Source organism: Semicossyphus pulcher, unplaced genomic scaffold (genome assembly GCF_022749685.1).
Source record: "Semicossyphus pulcher isolate SPU_LCO1_2020_fin unplaced genomic scaffold, fSemPul1.0.p SCAF_6, whole genome shotgun sequence".
Classification (NCBI taxonomy): Eukaryota; Metazoa; Chordata; class Actinopteri; order Labriformes; family Labridae; genus Semicossyphus; species Semicossyphus pulcher.
The window spans coordinates 33,084,939-33,101,298 of NW_027211737.1; the positions used below are offsets into that span (position 1 = coordinate 33,084,939).

General features: G+C 38.6%; 1 protein-coding gene across 1 annotated transcript in view; it reads left to right on the plus strand.

Annotated features, from left to right (window-relative positions):
• The first annotated feature begins 1,950 nt into the window (after positions 1 to 1,950).
• The window catches only part of antxr2a (ANTXR cell adhesion molecule 2a), an 86,452-nt gene continuing 72,042 nt past the window's right edge, over positions 1,951 to 16,360 (plus strand). Inside the window, exons 1-6 of the mRNA XM_069683410.1 lie at positions 1,951 to 2,430; positions 5,958 to 6,029; positions 13,588 to 13,659; positions 14,503 to 14,584; positions 14,674 to 14,778; positions 15,037 to 15,105. Of these exons, the coding sequence (XP_069539511.1) occupies positions 2,258 to 2,430; positions 5,958 to 6,029; positions 13,588 to 13,659; positions 14,503 to 14,584; positions 14,674 to 14,778; positions 15,037 to 15,105 (573 nt within the window). The 5' untranslated portion in view covers positions 1,951 to 2,257. The remainder of the gene's footprint in view (positions 2,431 to 5,957; positions 6,030 to 13,587; positions 13,660 to 14,502; positions 14,585 to 14,673; positions 14,779 to 15,036; positions 15,106 to 16,360) is intronic.

Here is a 16,360-nt window from a genome sequence, read left to right on the forward strand (position 1 = left end):
ATGGGGCTCTATGGGGACTGACTCACTGCTGGAGACAGCCTCAAGTGGACACCAGAGGAACTGCAGGCTTTGGCTCTATTGCTTAATTTATTAGCCATGGAAATTGCAGCTTAAGTGCAGGTCATATTGACTGTGTCATTCACATGTACACAGATAAGGAGGAACCTGCTCAAGGAGAGAGGCTAAAGAAAGCACATGAAGACACTGCAGGGTACAATGAGTAGGTCAACATCTTCTCAGCAGTGTTTCGCTCTGCGTCTGTTTCTGTTGTGTGTTATTGCAGCAGCAGAGGCCAAAGTTATTCTTGGTTGCATGTGAGGGTCGTCTCCCTCTTTGCATGTGTGAACTAAAAAACTTCAAGAATGAAGAAACACAAAGTGTGTGTAAAAGAAGCACAGAGAGCGTTACAAAAACACGCCTCACCCTCAGAAATAGTTTAATGCTAACCTTCAGAATTTGTCCTCCAACATCTTCTCTGAAACATCTTTGATTTCACAGCTTCACATCTGCAGCAGCTTCCTGGTCCCTCTGTGCCAACACACTCTTCTGTTTCCGGCAGAGGGACTCTGTTTTTGGGAGAACGTTTTTGAAGCTGTCTTTGTTTGCCACGTGCTCGTACTGTTTTAGTGTTGCAGACGTGGGAGGCTGAGCTGATATATGTTATTCACAAGGAGGGCTTCCATGGAAGTCTGAATGTAGTCAGGAAATTGAGAAATTTAAAAAAGGAGAACAATCTTTTTTCCATGTGCAGCCTGTGTGTTTCTTCCGAAATGTAATCAGCTGATAAAGCTTGTGAAATGAAACCTTCTGTTTTTATCTTTTACTTATTTTTTTTCTGGTTTCTGTTACAATTGTTCTGCACCAGAACACCAACACAAATTCCTCATTCATAATTTGCAATAAACCCTGATTCTGATTTGTAACATGTACAGAAGTACCTTCATTATCTTACCTGAAAGCGCTGTGACAATGGAGCAGGAAGGCCTTACATACATGGCATATCTGCCAGAGCTGTTGTGGAATAGTTTTTAAAGGGAAGGTTCAGATTGAGGCGGTACGTAGCTTAGCTTCTTAGTTGGAGCTATGCACCAAACACTGTACCTCATACAGCCCCAAAGCTGAACTGTCCCTTTAAGACTGTCACATGACCGAGTAGAGGATGCTCCAGCAAACACATTTCAACATTTGTGCAGGGGCCCATCAAAGCCCAAACCCGTGCAGTGACGGTGCCTTGCTCTTGAACGCCACACTCCCTCATTAAACGTGTAGTAAAAACCAAACCAGGTTCTGCCCTCAGATCTGGCCTCGGTGCACATTTTGTTCATGTAACGTGATGAAGTAGCCCTGTACCAAAGATGATACAGATGTTGTTGGGTGTGTGCTCTGGGACCTCCAGCTCTGCAGTGGAGCAACAGCTGGTTCCACCTCGGGCATGCGCACTGGAGAAAACTGATGAGGCGTTCACGTGCTGTAGATAATCAAATAAGGGTGGAAATAAGTTTGTTTTGGAAGTTCTAGATACTGAACTTAATTCCTGTTTAAAAGGTCTGTTGTATGTTTATGATGCGCAGTTTAAATCTGGATATGTTTCTTAATTAATCTGACGTCTGTTTTTATTCAAAGGCACTTTTCACACATAATTCATTGGTACAGATACGAAACGTTAAATTCTATTAAATATAGTAGCTTAGTGAGACTTATCATTCTGTGTTTTGGATGTCTTAACGGGGCTATTCTTTAATCAGTAGTACATTTATTTATTGTAATCTTTTGCATGATTAAAAAAAAAGTACCTTCAATCCAGTACTTTCAATGTTATGACTCATTTTATAATCATTAACTACAGTAAAATAAAGTCCCGCCCGTAGCACTCAGATGTACGAGCTTTGGAGGAGCACTTGAAGGCATCAAAACCTTTTCTCTACTTTAGCAAAGTTTAACTGTTAGCAGAGATTTAGTTTATCTCCTGAGCACAGTTTGTGTGTGTGTGTGTGTGTCAGGGGGCTTTTATTGACGATGAGTGTGAGTCAAGAGTGAGTCAGGAGGATGAAGAAACTTCTCGGCTGATGACGTCGCGCCGTGATTTCCTTCATTTCGCAGGTCGATCAGTTAACTCGGTGGTTTCGGAGGAACTTTGACATGTAGCTGCTCTCTCTGAGAGATGTGCATGAACTCTTCAGCTCTCTCGGCGCTCTGTGAAACTACTTAAAGCTTATTTATTTTGTCTCTTAAAAGAAGGTTCTTTTTTGTGGTTAACATGTTGGAGAAGTTTTCCCGTTTCTTCCCCGCGGAGGGTGAACTTTTCCCCGGGAGGATTCGGTGGAGTTCTGCGGCGGTGGCTGTGGTGCTGCTCGGTGTGTTTGCTTCGTCCTGCTGGGCAGAAGAAGCGTCCTGTCACGGAGCCTACGACCTCTACTTTGTTTTAGACAAGTAAGTAAGAAACGAAGTGTGTCCGCTTCTGAGGCACACTTCTGTCCGCTCCTACTGATGCTAAGAACGGTGGAAGCAGCGTCCTGTTATCTTTAAATGTAGTTTTTCTTATGAACTGTTGATATGTCCTGGTGGGGGGGGGGGGGGGGTGCAGGATGTGTGCGGGGGTGAGATAGGGGGTGAGGCACAGGTGTGACACGGTTTCATGTGACTTGATTCGGACACGCAGGTCACTTCCTGTGTCATTAAAAGTGGTGACATTATCGTAGGTGGTCGGGTCACAGTCTTGTGGACACTTCCTTCCACATATTGCAAACATCGAGCTGGGTGTTTGAATACTTCAATAAAAGGAAGTCCAGACGTCACCCACCTGTGAGGCAGAGCCCATCACTCAGCATCATAGGGCCTGTCTCAAACTGGACCCTCCCCACTCGGGTGTTTGGGGTCGGGCCCACAGCTGAATGAGGCTCCTTTATGATGATGTTGGGTTCCAGATGGACACGCTGAAGGACGAACCCTCTCTCTGTAGCAGAAACAGGAACTGTCACAGATTTTCAGAACCACTGATTCCTGTCAGAGCGTTATTAACGGGCTGTAAGTTAAAGTATGGACGGGGAGGAGGAGCCACCATTAGACTGACTCCACAGTAGAAGTTACTCCAACACTCCTGACGTAGCAGGTCTTAGTCTGTCGGGTTAAAACTCAACAAAGCTCTTTTATAACCGTTGATGCGATGCTCTGCTGCTAACGTTAGCTTAGCTTGTTTCTTGGTTAGGATTCCTTCACTGAGACATAGCTTACAATGATGATATCAATCATATCCATCCAGGGTCAGAGGGTCAGCCTACCACTGTTCAGTAATAATAATAATATGTTCTTTATTGCACTCGGCATCGGCCAGTACTCAGGTCCAGCTATGAGACTAGTGCGTACGGTACCATCAAGACCGTGTTCCTCCTCTACCATCATGAGCAGCAGATGATAGCTGGAGCCTATCACTGAAAGACTTCACGAAGCACTGAGCAGCTTCCGACCTGTCAAGGTGTGCTGTGAATGATTACGTCTTCTACAGGAAGTGTTTACCAACATGTACAGCATTCACAATAAGTAGAGCAATAAAGAACAATGACTCACATGCAACACAAGCAGCCGACAGTCAACGTATCTCTGATGGTCTGACCACAGGGCCTGTGACTAACACGGGTCTGCGTCTGAAACGTGAAGAGATGTTCTGCTGTTTTACTGCAGTGCTGTGAATGTGCAGCTTCAGCATCTTTGGATGAACACAAACAGACTTCATGACGATGCTCCGTCTTTCAAAGGTCTGGTAGGTTGTTAGTTTCAAACAGTGACGGCCTGGATTAGAGCTCGCTCCGACTGACGCCGTGTGGTTCTGGTCCAGACTCTCTGGTGTGATGGGTAAATGTTGCTGAGGTCGTGTGATTCTCAGTGGGTTCAGAGCTTACTGACGAACCGCAAGGACCCACACGTCTGACCACGACCACAACCTCTGTGTGACCCCAAACAAGAGGATTCTGTCTCCTCATGCTGACCGAGTTTACGTCTTTCTGGAGCTCAGCCGGTCACATGGTGATGTTTCAGTTCAGCTCCACATCAAACTCCTCTGTCAGCCCACAGCAGTCTCACCTGTTACACGCACGTTTATCAGAGTTGATAAAACCAGAACTTTGGTCATTTTTCACTTCATCATTCACCCAGATAAAACATTTTAGTCAGCTGATGGGCTACAGCTAGCGACAGTAGGCGTTCAGCCCCCGCAGCCCTGCAGCAAAGCATCTGATTCTGAATGTTTAACTGCTTTATTCAGTGTTTGAATCCGACTGAAGCCCCCGTCCGTTAGTTCTGGACGGGAGGAGAAACGATGTTTGAGACTAAGAACGTAAAGTTTACAGCCCGCCGCCGCTGCGTTTGTCTGTGTGCAAAGCAGCTACACCTTCAGTTATTGAACAGATAAAAGTTGAACCATGTTTTGTCGCTACATTAAATAAACGAATGGAAATGAGCTGTGACAACAGGGTTTCATCATGTCCGCATTGTGAGAGGACTGTTAGAAAACGACCTTCAACATCTTTTCCAGCTGCTTCACTGCGACTTGCATCACTGTTTGTTTCGGGCCTTGTAATGTTCCACTTCCTGCACAGACAGGTCAGCGTGTTCAGCAGAACTGTGCAGCAGCGTCCTGCAGAAAGACCCCCCCCCCCCAGCCCTGAGACGTGTCCAGTCTCCAGTCAGAGCTCTGCTCCCCTGACCCGTTTTCTAACCACACCCTCCACCTAATGACTAAATGACAGGATGATGACAGAGATTACTGGATGCAGTTTGAAGTTTAATGATGTTACTTTAAACATGTGCAGGTTGTGGATGTGTGTGATTCATGCGTGTTGATGTGTGTGAAACATAAAGAAGTATAGGGCCCCCCCCTGTCTGTCTGTCGGGGGGGTCACAGAGTTGCACAGGAGTTCACTTTGTTTGTCCTCCTCACGTTTCCTGTTCTGATAAGACTGAGCTCTGAGGTCAGCAGTTTGTGCTGCAGGATTTCTGCAGCAGTAAAGTGTCGCAGTCCTGCACAAAGAAAGGTCCCTCTTGTTCTCTGCATGGACATTAAAGTGTAGTTATTGCTTTAATGTCCTCTTTCTCTACATCAGGGACACGTTTTACTCTCTGTGTTCGTTGTGGTCAGACGGACGGATCGAGGAGGGCTACAGGTTAATATCCTCCGAACATCACTTTGTTCCTGGTTACAGTCAGAACTTCATGCATCCTTTTTCCATAGTTACTGAGTCTGAATGATTTCTAATGAGACAAAAGAAAGCGGCAGCAACGCCTCAAAGGAGTTCCAGTTTGGGGAATTTTCTTTCTTTCATAGTCGCTGAGGAAAGACAGATTAAAGAAAGAACAAAGGGAAGGAATGAAGGGAGGAAAGGGGACGGGGGAAAGAAGATGAGGAGGAATTAAAAAACGAGTCAAAGCCTCGAATTCTGTGTCTGCTGAGTCCTAGTTTTTAGCTCAGTGCGGGCGTTGTGTAAGCACATTGTTTCCCCTCTGGTGGGCGGGGTTTACAGAGTATGATCTCTTTTATATTTTGAGTCTTTTCAGAGAGCATTGCTGGATCTGCTAGCATCGCTAAAGCTAGCTCATAAGCCCTTTGAGAGCCTGCATGTGTCACTTGACAAAACAAATGCACTGTAGTAAGTTTCACCCCCACTTCTGACTTCCTGTTTCCAACATGTATTTACTGTCATATGATCTTTATTGTTGGAACAAACTGACTGAAGGAGCCGGAGAGATCTGCAGAGTGACGGCGCTCCTGTGAACACGTCGAGCTTTCTAACAGCTTCAGTGGCTGCTATAGATCACAGACTTCTCAGCACAATTATCCAGCATGTGTCTGGTGTTAATGTCCAACTGTGGTACAAAGCACACACACTGTACAGTTAGTGTTTTACTCCTCAGCACACAATCTGCTGCCGCCGAGCTGCAAACTCACTCTTGTTTTCTTCTTTTAGGTCCGGAAGCGTCGCCACCGACTGGTTCGAGATTTACTCGTTTGTCAAAAACCTGACGGACAGATTTGTGAGGTGAGTTGACAAAGTTTCCCTCGTCAGGGTCATGCACCGTCTTTAGAAATCAAAAACAAGCTTTTAAAATGCTTATAATGTTAAAAACAAGAAGTTAAATGATGCAGTCAGGACAGTCAAAGATTCACTGACGACAGCAGCAACATGAAAACTCAAATCAGAGAGCAAAAAAAGGCCAAAATATGTGAAGAATGTTCTCCCCAAAACGATTCTCAACTCCCCACAGGTTAACTGATCGCAGGTAAGTCTGGGGGAGTAGTTTCATCCTTTGATTTTAACTCTCTTACATGTCACGGTGGTTTCGTTGAGCCTGTGACATTAGCCTGCGTGTTCCTCACTTTTAAGCTCTTCACACCTGTTTTACAAATGATCAAACTGTAAAATCACCAACGTCTTATTTTTGCACATAATTCATTAAAAAGCCGAAAGCAGAGACGCGTCCTGAAACGTCGAGCTTGCATAACGTTTGAGTCAAGCGCTTCCTGCCAGCACAGTACAGACGGCGGCGACCCAGCCAGAATGAAGTGGTTGGTTGAAGAAAATAGCAAAGGCACCAGGTGGGAGTGGGTGGCAGAGAGGAGCAGTCTTCTGGGCTGTGAGAACGGCCATTTGCACCGGGGGGGTCCGGCTCCACACGTCTCCCCGCTTCCAGCACGGCGCGGCTGACGGGCAGACAATGTACAGTAAACGAGAACACTGGAAGGCGACGACGACAATCTGCTAAACAATGCTCGCTCACCAAGAGCTCTTCTGTTCCGCCATGTGGACAGAACTGGACCCCCCCCCCCCCCCGATATGTCCCTGGCATCTCCGCGTCTCTCTGCAGACTTTACTCGAAACAGGAAATATCCCAACACTGTCCACCCTCTGAACTAACAGTGCGTACATCGGTATTAATGCTTCTTTAAAGGTCGTTCCTCTGAGCATGTTTAAAGCCGTCCTCTCCCCACAGTCTGTCCAGCTCGAGCCAAAAGCTCGTGTAAGTCAAGAAACCAAAATCCTGATAATCTAAATACACAAAACAAATTGATGTAAAATAATTGTAAATGTAGAAACATGAAGAAAATATTTCTGAAGTTATTTTAACAGTTTTTAGTTTTTCAGATATTTGTATGAGCAGACACATCTGATAGCTTCATGTAGAAGCTCCGTGCAGTCGTTGTTGTGACGTCATTACGTTGTGTTCAAAGGCTTTATATCCCTAAAATCTGCACAACCTAAAGGCTGTGTAAGTTTTACTACAGATACGTTTTTATTTCATATCATTTGAAACAGGAATATGAAAACAATCTTCTGTGGCTGATTCGTGGTCACCTCCCGCCACCTGAGCGGTGTCATCGTGTTGTAAACCACATGTAACTTCATGTAATCAGCTCGTTAAGGACCGTACAATGTGATGCTGCACAAGAGGAAAGTCTCAGCTTTCTGTTGCACAAAGAACAAACGCTCGAGCTAATATAGTTTTTATTTTAGAGCGATTTAAACAGGATCGTGTAAAAAAGGACGTCCTGCAGCCGTTTGAAGCACACTGCACGTGATGTTAACACATAATGAACAAATATCCAGTGGGATAACACAGACAGAACTGTTTGCCTTGGTCTGCAGAGAGACTGCAGGCTCTGTCTATTTTAGTTTTAGGTCAATTTAAACAGGACCCTCTGCAGCTGCCCACAGAGCAGTTTGAAGCTAACATACAGCAGCACAAGCTGAAACTTTGAGTTTCAGTCACCTCCCACGTTTTCTCCTCTCTGACTCGAGCGCCGAGAGTTTTTAGTCCACATATGACTACAGACAGGACGTGGATGTATACGGCTGCTCCCTGCCAGCTCCGGCCGTGTGGCTGTAAAGATGGCGGCGTGTTTGCGGGGGAGGACGGCGACTGTGTCATGTGGGTGAGAAATATCAGCACCTCTCCTTATGCTGCGACGGCTTCAGCTCTGTGAAGCAAACACTCGGGGCTTCATTCTCTGAAGTTTAACTGGCGCTGAGGATGGACTCTGTGTGCGCCGTGTGTAACAGAGGACACGCACACAAGTCAGGACTTTATTGGCTCTTTGACTTTCTGCTTTATGTACTTTTCTCTACGTAGGAGGAGAACAGGGCACTACTTTCTCACCTACGTTTGTCTGATAGCTGAAAACACTGCTTAGATATCGTTTAAGATTTTCAAGATCCAATCGGTGATTTCTTTTTTCTAAATAAAGTCTGTGAATGTCCCTTTAAGGGAGTGGTTGATGTTCTTTAGTGTTTGATATAACCTGCATATCCCAGAGACATCACAGACTTTCAGTACTTTGTTCATCAAAATATTCCAAAAGGTTTCGTACCATTGTTCTGTTAATCTCCTTCATAAGAACACGCACGTCCTGCAGCCAGTGCAGCAGCCTGTGTGCACTTTAATAGAACATTTCAGGAGAACCCTGAAGACACATTTCTGTAGCCTGGCTTCACTGCAGGCGTCTCTTCATTTATTACCTTAGTTTCAAAGTCTAAATCATTTGTTTTTATTTTATCAGCTTTGAGTCATATATCACATTTCAACTAAACAAAACTGTTGAAGCTGCAATGACTAAACTTTTATTTAGAAGAAATAAGTGACATCTTATGATGGCTGTTTATTCTTTGTAGACGTCAATCACACCAACACATGAAATACTTGTTTGTGTTTTTTTCTGTGACTGCGCTGGTCACATCAATCCTGTTCACTTCATAAAGTCAGTATGTACACCACTCTCTTATTTATCCGCAGTGTGAGATACGATGATTCTGTCTGTCGTCCTGGTTTGTAACTATTAAAAGCACATTTCAAGCTTTGTGGTACATCTTCACCGGGTACATGGTCTCTGTGCTGATGTAGTTTAATAAGTTTAATCAGCACATGTTTACTGTGAAACCAGCTGTGTTTGTAACATGACACAGTGTAAACATGAGCGCTCATACAGAGACGTGTCCGCGGTCAGGGACACGTCAGAGTGTTCAGCTTCAGTTCACACCTTTAACACTCACAGGTACACAGTATATATATATATATATATATATATATATATATATACATGTGTGTGTGTGTGTGTTTATGTGTGACTCATCGGCACAACATGTTTCCTGTCCGAGGATGATTAATCACTTCCTGCAGCTGCTTTAACTCGTGTGCTAACATTAAAGAGCTCCTTCTGTTTGTAGAGCTTAAGATGAACTGAGCTCTGATATAACTTTATTTAAACCTGTCAGTCACATTAATATAACTTTATTTAAACCTGTCAGTCACATTAATATAACTTTATTTAAACCCGTCAGTCACATTAATATAACTTTATTTAAACCTGTCACTCACATTAATAAAACTTTATTTAAACCTGTCACTCACATTAATATAACTTTATTTAAACCTGTCACTCACATTAATATAACTTTATTTAAACCTGTCAGTCACATTAATATAACTTTATTTAAACCTGTCAGTCACATTAATATAACTTTATTTAAACCTGTCAGTCACATTAATATAACTTTATTTAAACCGGTCACTCACATTAATATAACTTTATTTAAAACCGTCAGTCACATTAATATAACTTTATTTAAACCCGTCAGTCACATTAATATAACTTTATTTAAAACCGTCAGTCACATTAATATAACTTTATTTAAACCTGTCACTCACATTAATATAACTTTATTTAAACCCGTCAGTCACATTAATATAACTTTATTTAAACCCGTCAGTCACATTAATATAACTTTATTTAAACCCGTCAGTCACATTAATATAACTTTATTTAAACCCGTCAGTCACATTAATATAACTTTATTTAAAACCGTCAGTCACATTAATATAACTTTATTTAAACCCGTCAGTCACATTAATATAACTTTATTTAAAACCGTCAGTCACATTAATATAACTTTATTGAAACCTGTCAGTCACATTAATATAACTTTATTTAAACCTGTCACTCACATTAATATAACTTTATTTAAACCTGTCAGTCACATTAATATAACTTTATTTAAACCCGTCAGTCACATTAATATAACTTTATTGAAACCTGTCAGTCACATTAATATAACTTTATTTAAACCTGTCAGTCACATTAATATAACTTTATTTAAACCCGTCAGTCACATTAATATAACTTTATTGAAACCTGTCAGTCACATTAATATAACTTTATTTAAACCTGTCAGTCACATTAATATAACTTTATTTAAACCCGTCACTCACATTAATATAACTTTATTTAAACCCGTCAGTCACATTAATATAACTTTATTTAAACCCGTCAGTCACATTAATATAACTTTATTTAAACCTGTCAGTCACATTAATATAACTTTATTTAAACCTGTCAATCACATTAATATAACTTTATTTAAACCCGTCAGTCACATTAATATAACTTTATTTAAACCTGTCACTCACATTAATATAACTTTATTGAAACCCGTCAGTCACATTAATATAACTTTATTGAAACCCGTCAGTCGCATTAATAAAACTTTATTTAAACTGGTCAGTCGCATTAATATAACTTTATTTAAACCGGTCAATCACATTAATATAACTTTATTTAAACCTGTCAGTCACATTAATATAACTTTATTTAAACCTGTCAGTCACATTAATATAACTTTATTTAAACCTGTCAGTCACATTAATATAACTTTATTTAAACCTGTCAGTCACATTAATATAACTTTATTTAAACCCGTCACTCACATTAATATAACTTTATTGAAACCTGTCAGTCACATTAATATAACTTTATTTAAACCCGTCAATCACATTAATATAACTTTATTTAAACCCGTCAGTCACATTAATATAACTTTATTTAAACCTGTCAATCACATTAATATAACTTTATTTAAACCCGTCAGTCACATTAATATAACTTTATTTAAACCTGTCAATCACATTAATATAACTTTATTTAAACCTGTCAGTCACATTAATATAACTTTATTTAAACCTGTCAGTCACATTAATATAACTTTATTTAAACCCGTCACTCACATTAATATAACTTTATTGAAACCTGTCAGTCACATTAATATAACTTTATTTAAACCCGTCAATCACATTAATATAACTTTATTTAAACCCGTCAGTCACATTAATATAACTTTATTTAAACCTGTCAATCACATTAATATAACTTTATTTAAACCCGTCAGTCACATTAATATAACTTTATTTAAACCCGTCAGTCACATTAATATAACTTTATTTAAACCTGTCAATCACATTAATATAACTTTATTTAAACCTGTCAATCACATTAATATAACTTTATTTAAACCTGTCAGTCACATTAATATAACTTTATTTAAAACCGTCAGTCACATTAATATAACTTTATTTAAACCTGTCAGTCACATTAATATAACTTTATTTAAACCTGTCAGTCGCATTAATATAACTTTATTTAAACCTGTCAGTCACATTAATATAACTTTATTTAAACCCATCAGTCACATTAATATAACTTTATTTAAACCTGTCAGTCACATTAATATAACTTTATTTAAACCCGTCAGTCACATTAATATAACTTTATTTAAACCTGTCAGTCACATTAATATAACTTTATTTAAACCCGTCAGTCACATTAATATAACTTTATTTAAACCTGTCACTCACATTAATATAACTTTATTGAAACCCGTCAGTCACATTAATATAACTTTATTGAAACCTGTCAGTCACATTAATATAACTTTATTTAAACCTGTCAGTCACATTAATATAACTTTATTGAAACCCGTCAGTCAGATAAATAATACTTTATTTAAACCTGTCACTCACATTAATATAACTTTATTTAAACCTGTCACTCACATTAATATAACTTTATTGAAACCCGTCAGTCAGATAAATAATACTTTATTTAAACCTGTCACTCACATTAATATAACTTTATTTAAACCGGTCAGTCACATTAATATAACTTTATTTAAACCCGTCAGTCACATTAATAAAACTTTATTTAAACCTGTCAGTCGCATTAATATAACTTTATTTAAACCTGTCAGTCACATTAATAAAACTTTATTTAAACCTGTCACTCACATTAATATAACTTTATTTAAACCGGTCAGTCACATTAATATAACTTTATTTAAACCCGTCAGTCACATTAATAAAACTTTATTTAAACCTGTCAGTCGCATTAATATAACTTTATTTAAACCTGTCACTCACATTAATATAACTTTATTTAAACCTGTCACTCACATTAATATAACTTTATTTAAACCTGTCACTCACATTAATATAACTTTATTTAAACCTGTCAATCACATTAATATAACTTTATTTAAACCTGTCACTCACATTAATATAACTTTATTTAAACCCGTCACTCACATTAATATAACTTTATTTAAACCTGTCAATCACATTAATATAACTTTATTTAAACCCGTCAGTCACATTAATATAACTTTATTTAAACCCGTCACTCACATTAATATAACTTTATTTAAACCCGTCAGTCACATTAATATAACTTTATTGAAACCCGTCAGTCAGATAAATATAACTTTATTTAAACCCGTCAGTCACATTAATATAACTTTATTTAAACCTGTCACTCACATTAATATAACTTTATTTAAACCTGTCACTCACATTAATATAACTTTATTTAAACCTGTCAATCACATTAATATAACTTTATTTAAACCCGTCAGTCACATTAATATAACTTTATTTAAACCCGTCACTCACATTAATATAACTTTATTTAAACCGGTCAGTCACATTAATATAACTTTATTTAAACCCGTCAGTCACATTAATATAACTTTATTTAAACCTGTCACTCACATTAATAAAACTTTATTTAAACCTGTCAGTCGCATTAATATAACTTTATTTAAACCTGTCACTCACATTAATATAACTTTATTTAAACCTGTCAGTCACATTAATATAACTTTATTGAAACCTGTCAGTCACATTAATAAAACTTTATTTAAACCTGTCAGTCACATTAATATAACTTTATTTAAACCTGTCAGTCACATTAATATAACTTTATTGAAACCTGTCAGTCACATTAATAAAACTTTATTTAAACCTGTCAGTCACATTAATAAAACTTTATTTAAACCCGTCAGTCACATTAATAAAACTTTATTTAAACCTGTCAGTCGCATTAATATAACTTTATTTAAACCTGTCACTCACATTAATATAACTTTATTTAAACCTGTCAGTCACATTAATATAACTTTATTGAAACCTGTCAGTCACATTAATATAACTTTATTTAAACCTGTCAGTCACATTAATATAACTTTATTTAAACCTGTCACTCACATTAATATAACTTTATTTAAACTGGTCAGATACACAGAAGCTTTACAGTCATATCTGAGAGTTAAACATGTCCTGCTGTGTTGGGGGGGCAGTGATGATTTTATTAAGAAAGGAGAATAGAAGAATAAATACTGCACTGTCTTAACATATTGTCTTTGTGGTGTTTCATTTAAATGATGAGATATTTAGAAAAACTTTGCATTTCTGATTCTTAACGTGTGTTTTTGTCTGCAGCCCCAGAATGAGGGTCTCATTCATCGTGTTCTCGGCCAAAGCCACGGTCCTGCTGCCTCTGACAGGAGAGAGGTAACAGGATAAAACCTCTGCTACACACACGTTTATAGTCTTTATAGTTTCTGCATGCACATTTTTTTTTCTAATTCTCTTTGGTCCGTTTTAGATACTGTAATACACACATTTTTACATTCTAGCTGCAGAGAGCTTTAAGTGTCTTCTGTAGCTGAATTAACACATATTTACTCTTATTGTGAAGGCAATATATGCATTTTAAAATCTAATTTTATGAAAAGTCTCGCTGTCTAAAAACACACCACTGTATGCGTACCATCTGGTTTAAATGAGAGAACATGAGGGCTATATTATTCTAATCGCAGTCCCTGTCACCACTTTAAACATTAAAGCGTGACTTTGTGTGCAGCCTGAGCAATAGATGGTAGATTCACTACTATCAAACTACTGCCACACGCTGTATCAGAGTGTGTCATAAATAGTCGAGCACATCTTATCTCACCGTCTTGTCGGCCTGTAATTTTAGCTGAAATGTTTATCATTGGTAGATACTGATGTTTAATTTTAAAGCCTCTCTCTGCCATTACAGACGACACACTGATGTTACCATGACGCCCTATAATACACAATAATTATACTATAAATGTTACTAAATACTACCTTACAGTTTACAGTGAACAACGGAGATGCATGTTTGCGTCATGTTTTGTGTTTATTGCACAAGAATTTGTTCATGTCTCTGAGTTTTATCAGCACAACCACAAGTATCCAGCACGAGTGTGACCACATTTCAGTGTTCATTCAGAAACCTTCACCCGCAGTATGAAACAAATATATGATTTCATTACAGAAGAGTGCACGTGGACCACAATGACCAAACCGTGTATTTTGTGTTTTAAGGTACGAGATCGAGGAGGGTCTGAAGCGGCTGCGGGACGTGAAACCTGCAGGAGAAACGTACATGCACGAGGGAATCAAAGAGGTCACTGAGTCCACTTCATCTATTTTCATATGTGTTGAGGTTATTGTGAAACTCCGATCTCATGAAGTGTTTTTTTATTGAACCTGAAGGCCTCGGCTCAGATTCAGACACAGGGGACGAAATCATCAAGCATCATCCTGGCTCTGACGGACGGCAAGCTGGAGGTTTACGTTCACGAGCTCACAGTGAACGAGGTGAGAAACAAGTCGACAAATACGTGTTAAACGTGTCTCTTTTGTCACTTTATTAGCACTTCAATGAACTTTATTAAACTGCAATTACACATTTTAAAGCATTTAAAATATTAGTCAAAGTAGAGAAACATTTATTGATTTATTTCCTCTGATTTTCCTTGGAGCTCGTGTTTCCTGCCTGTATTCAGGTTGAAGTTGTGCGTTTTTTCTCCACGTTGTACCTGTTGAACATGTTAAAGTCGTGTGTTTGATCTGCAGGCTGACGAGGCGAGGAAATACGGCGCCCGTGTTTACTGTGTGGGAATCAAAGACTTTGACGAGCAGCAGGTAAGAGAGCCTCCGTCTTAATGTGAACACCACCACGTCTGTCTCTGAACGTATGCTGGAACATTTACACTTTAAAGCAGGAGACGCGCTGCCGTGCTGGAAGAGTGACAAGAAAGGTAAACACGTGTAACATAAGTGCTGCTACCTGTGAGGAAAATCCAGGTCTTAAAGGGATATTCCACCTAACAATGTGTTAAACAGAGATGAACGTTCTGCAGGAGAGAACAGGAGTCAGTTTTAATGTATTTAAACAGACTCCAAATCTCAGGAAATAAAGTGTCAATGAAAACCTTTAAAAACAGCCCTGCAGCACAAATAACTCGGATCAAACAAGATTCATAGATTTGATAACAAATTACAAAAAAAACCCCAAAATAAAACCATCTGCAATAAAATGATGTATTAATAATACTGCAAATGATAGTAACAATTATAATCAAAACTAAATAATAACAACATGGTGTAAATAACTACAATAAAAATAAATAAAAATAAGGTCATTTACCTTCTGATCTCTCAGCTGTTAAGTTGCTGCTTTAAGTTTGTATGTACATGTTGCATCATTAAGAAAAAGACAAACACAAACAGACTGCAAAGCCTTTCAACAGAGCCTGCTCCCAGTGCAACATCAAACACCGCTTCATTATAAAAGTAAGTCATATGTAAATATATCATACGAGTGTACTAAACCATATAAACAGAAATAGGAATATAAAGAATATAAGGAATAAGAACAAATGTGCATCCAGTATAATAAATATATGAGATATGTGAGTGCAATGTTTGACCACAGTGGGATGATCTGTCAACATGATTTAAATATAAACTCCAGACTTGTATAAATAAGAACATTGTGGAAGTGAACAGAATGAGTGCAGAGATACATCAAAAGATTAATTCACTCTGCATCACTTCTGGGATGTAAAAAAACATTTAATACTCAAGTGCAACGACAACAACAACGACAACAACGACAACGACAACGACAACGACAACGACAACAACGACAACAACGACAACGACAACGACAACGACAACGACAACAACCATTGTGTGCAGCCGTTTCTGATTCTTTGTGCACCGTGCTCACTTCTTTGCTGCTGCTTATCTTATCTTATCTTACCTTATCTTACCTTATCTTACCTTACCTTATCTTACCTTACCTTACCTTACCTTACCTTATCTTATCTTATCTTATCTTATCTTATCTTATCTTATCTTATCTTATCTTATCTTATCTTATCTTATCTTACCT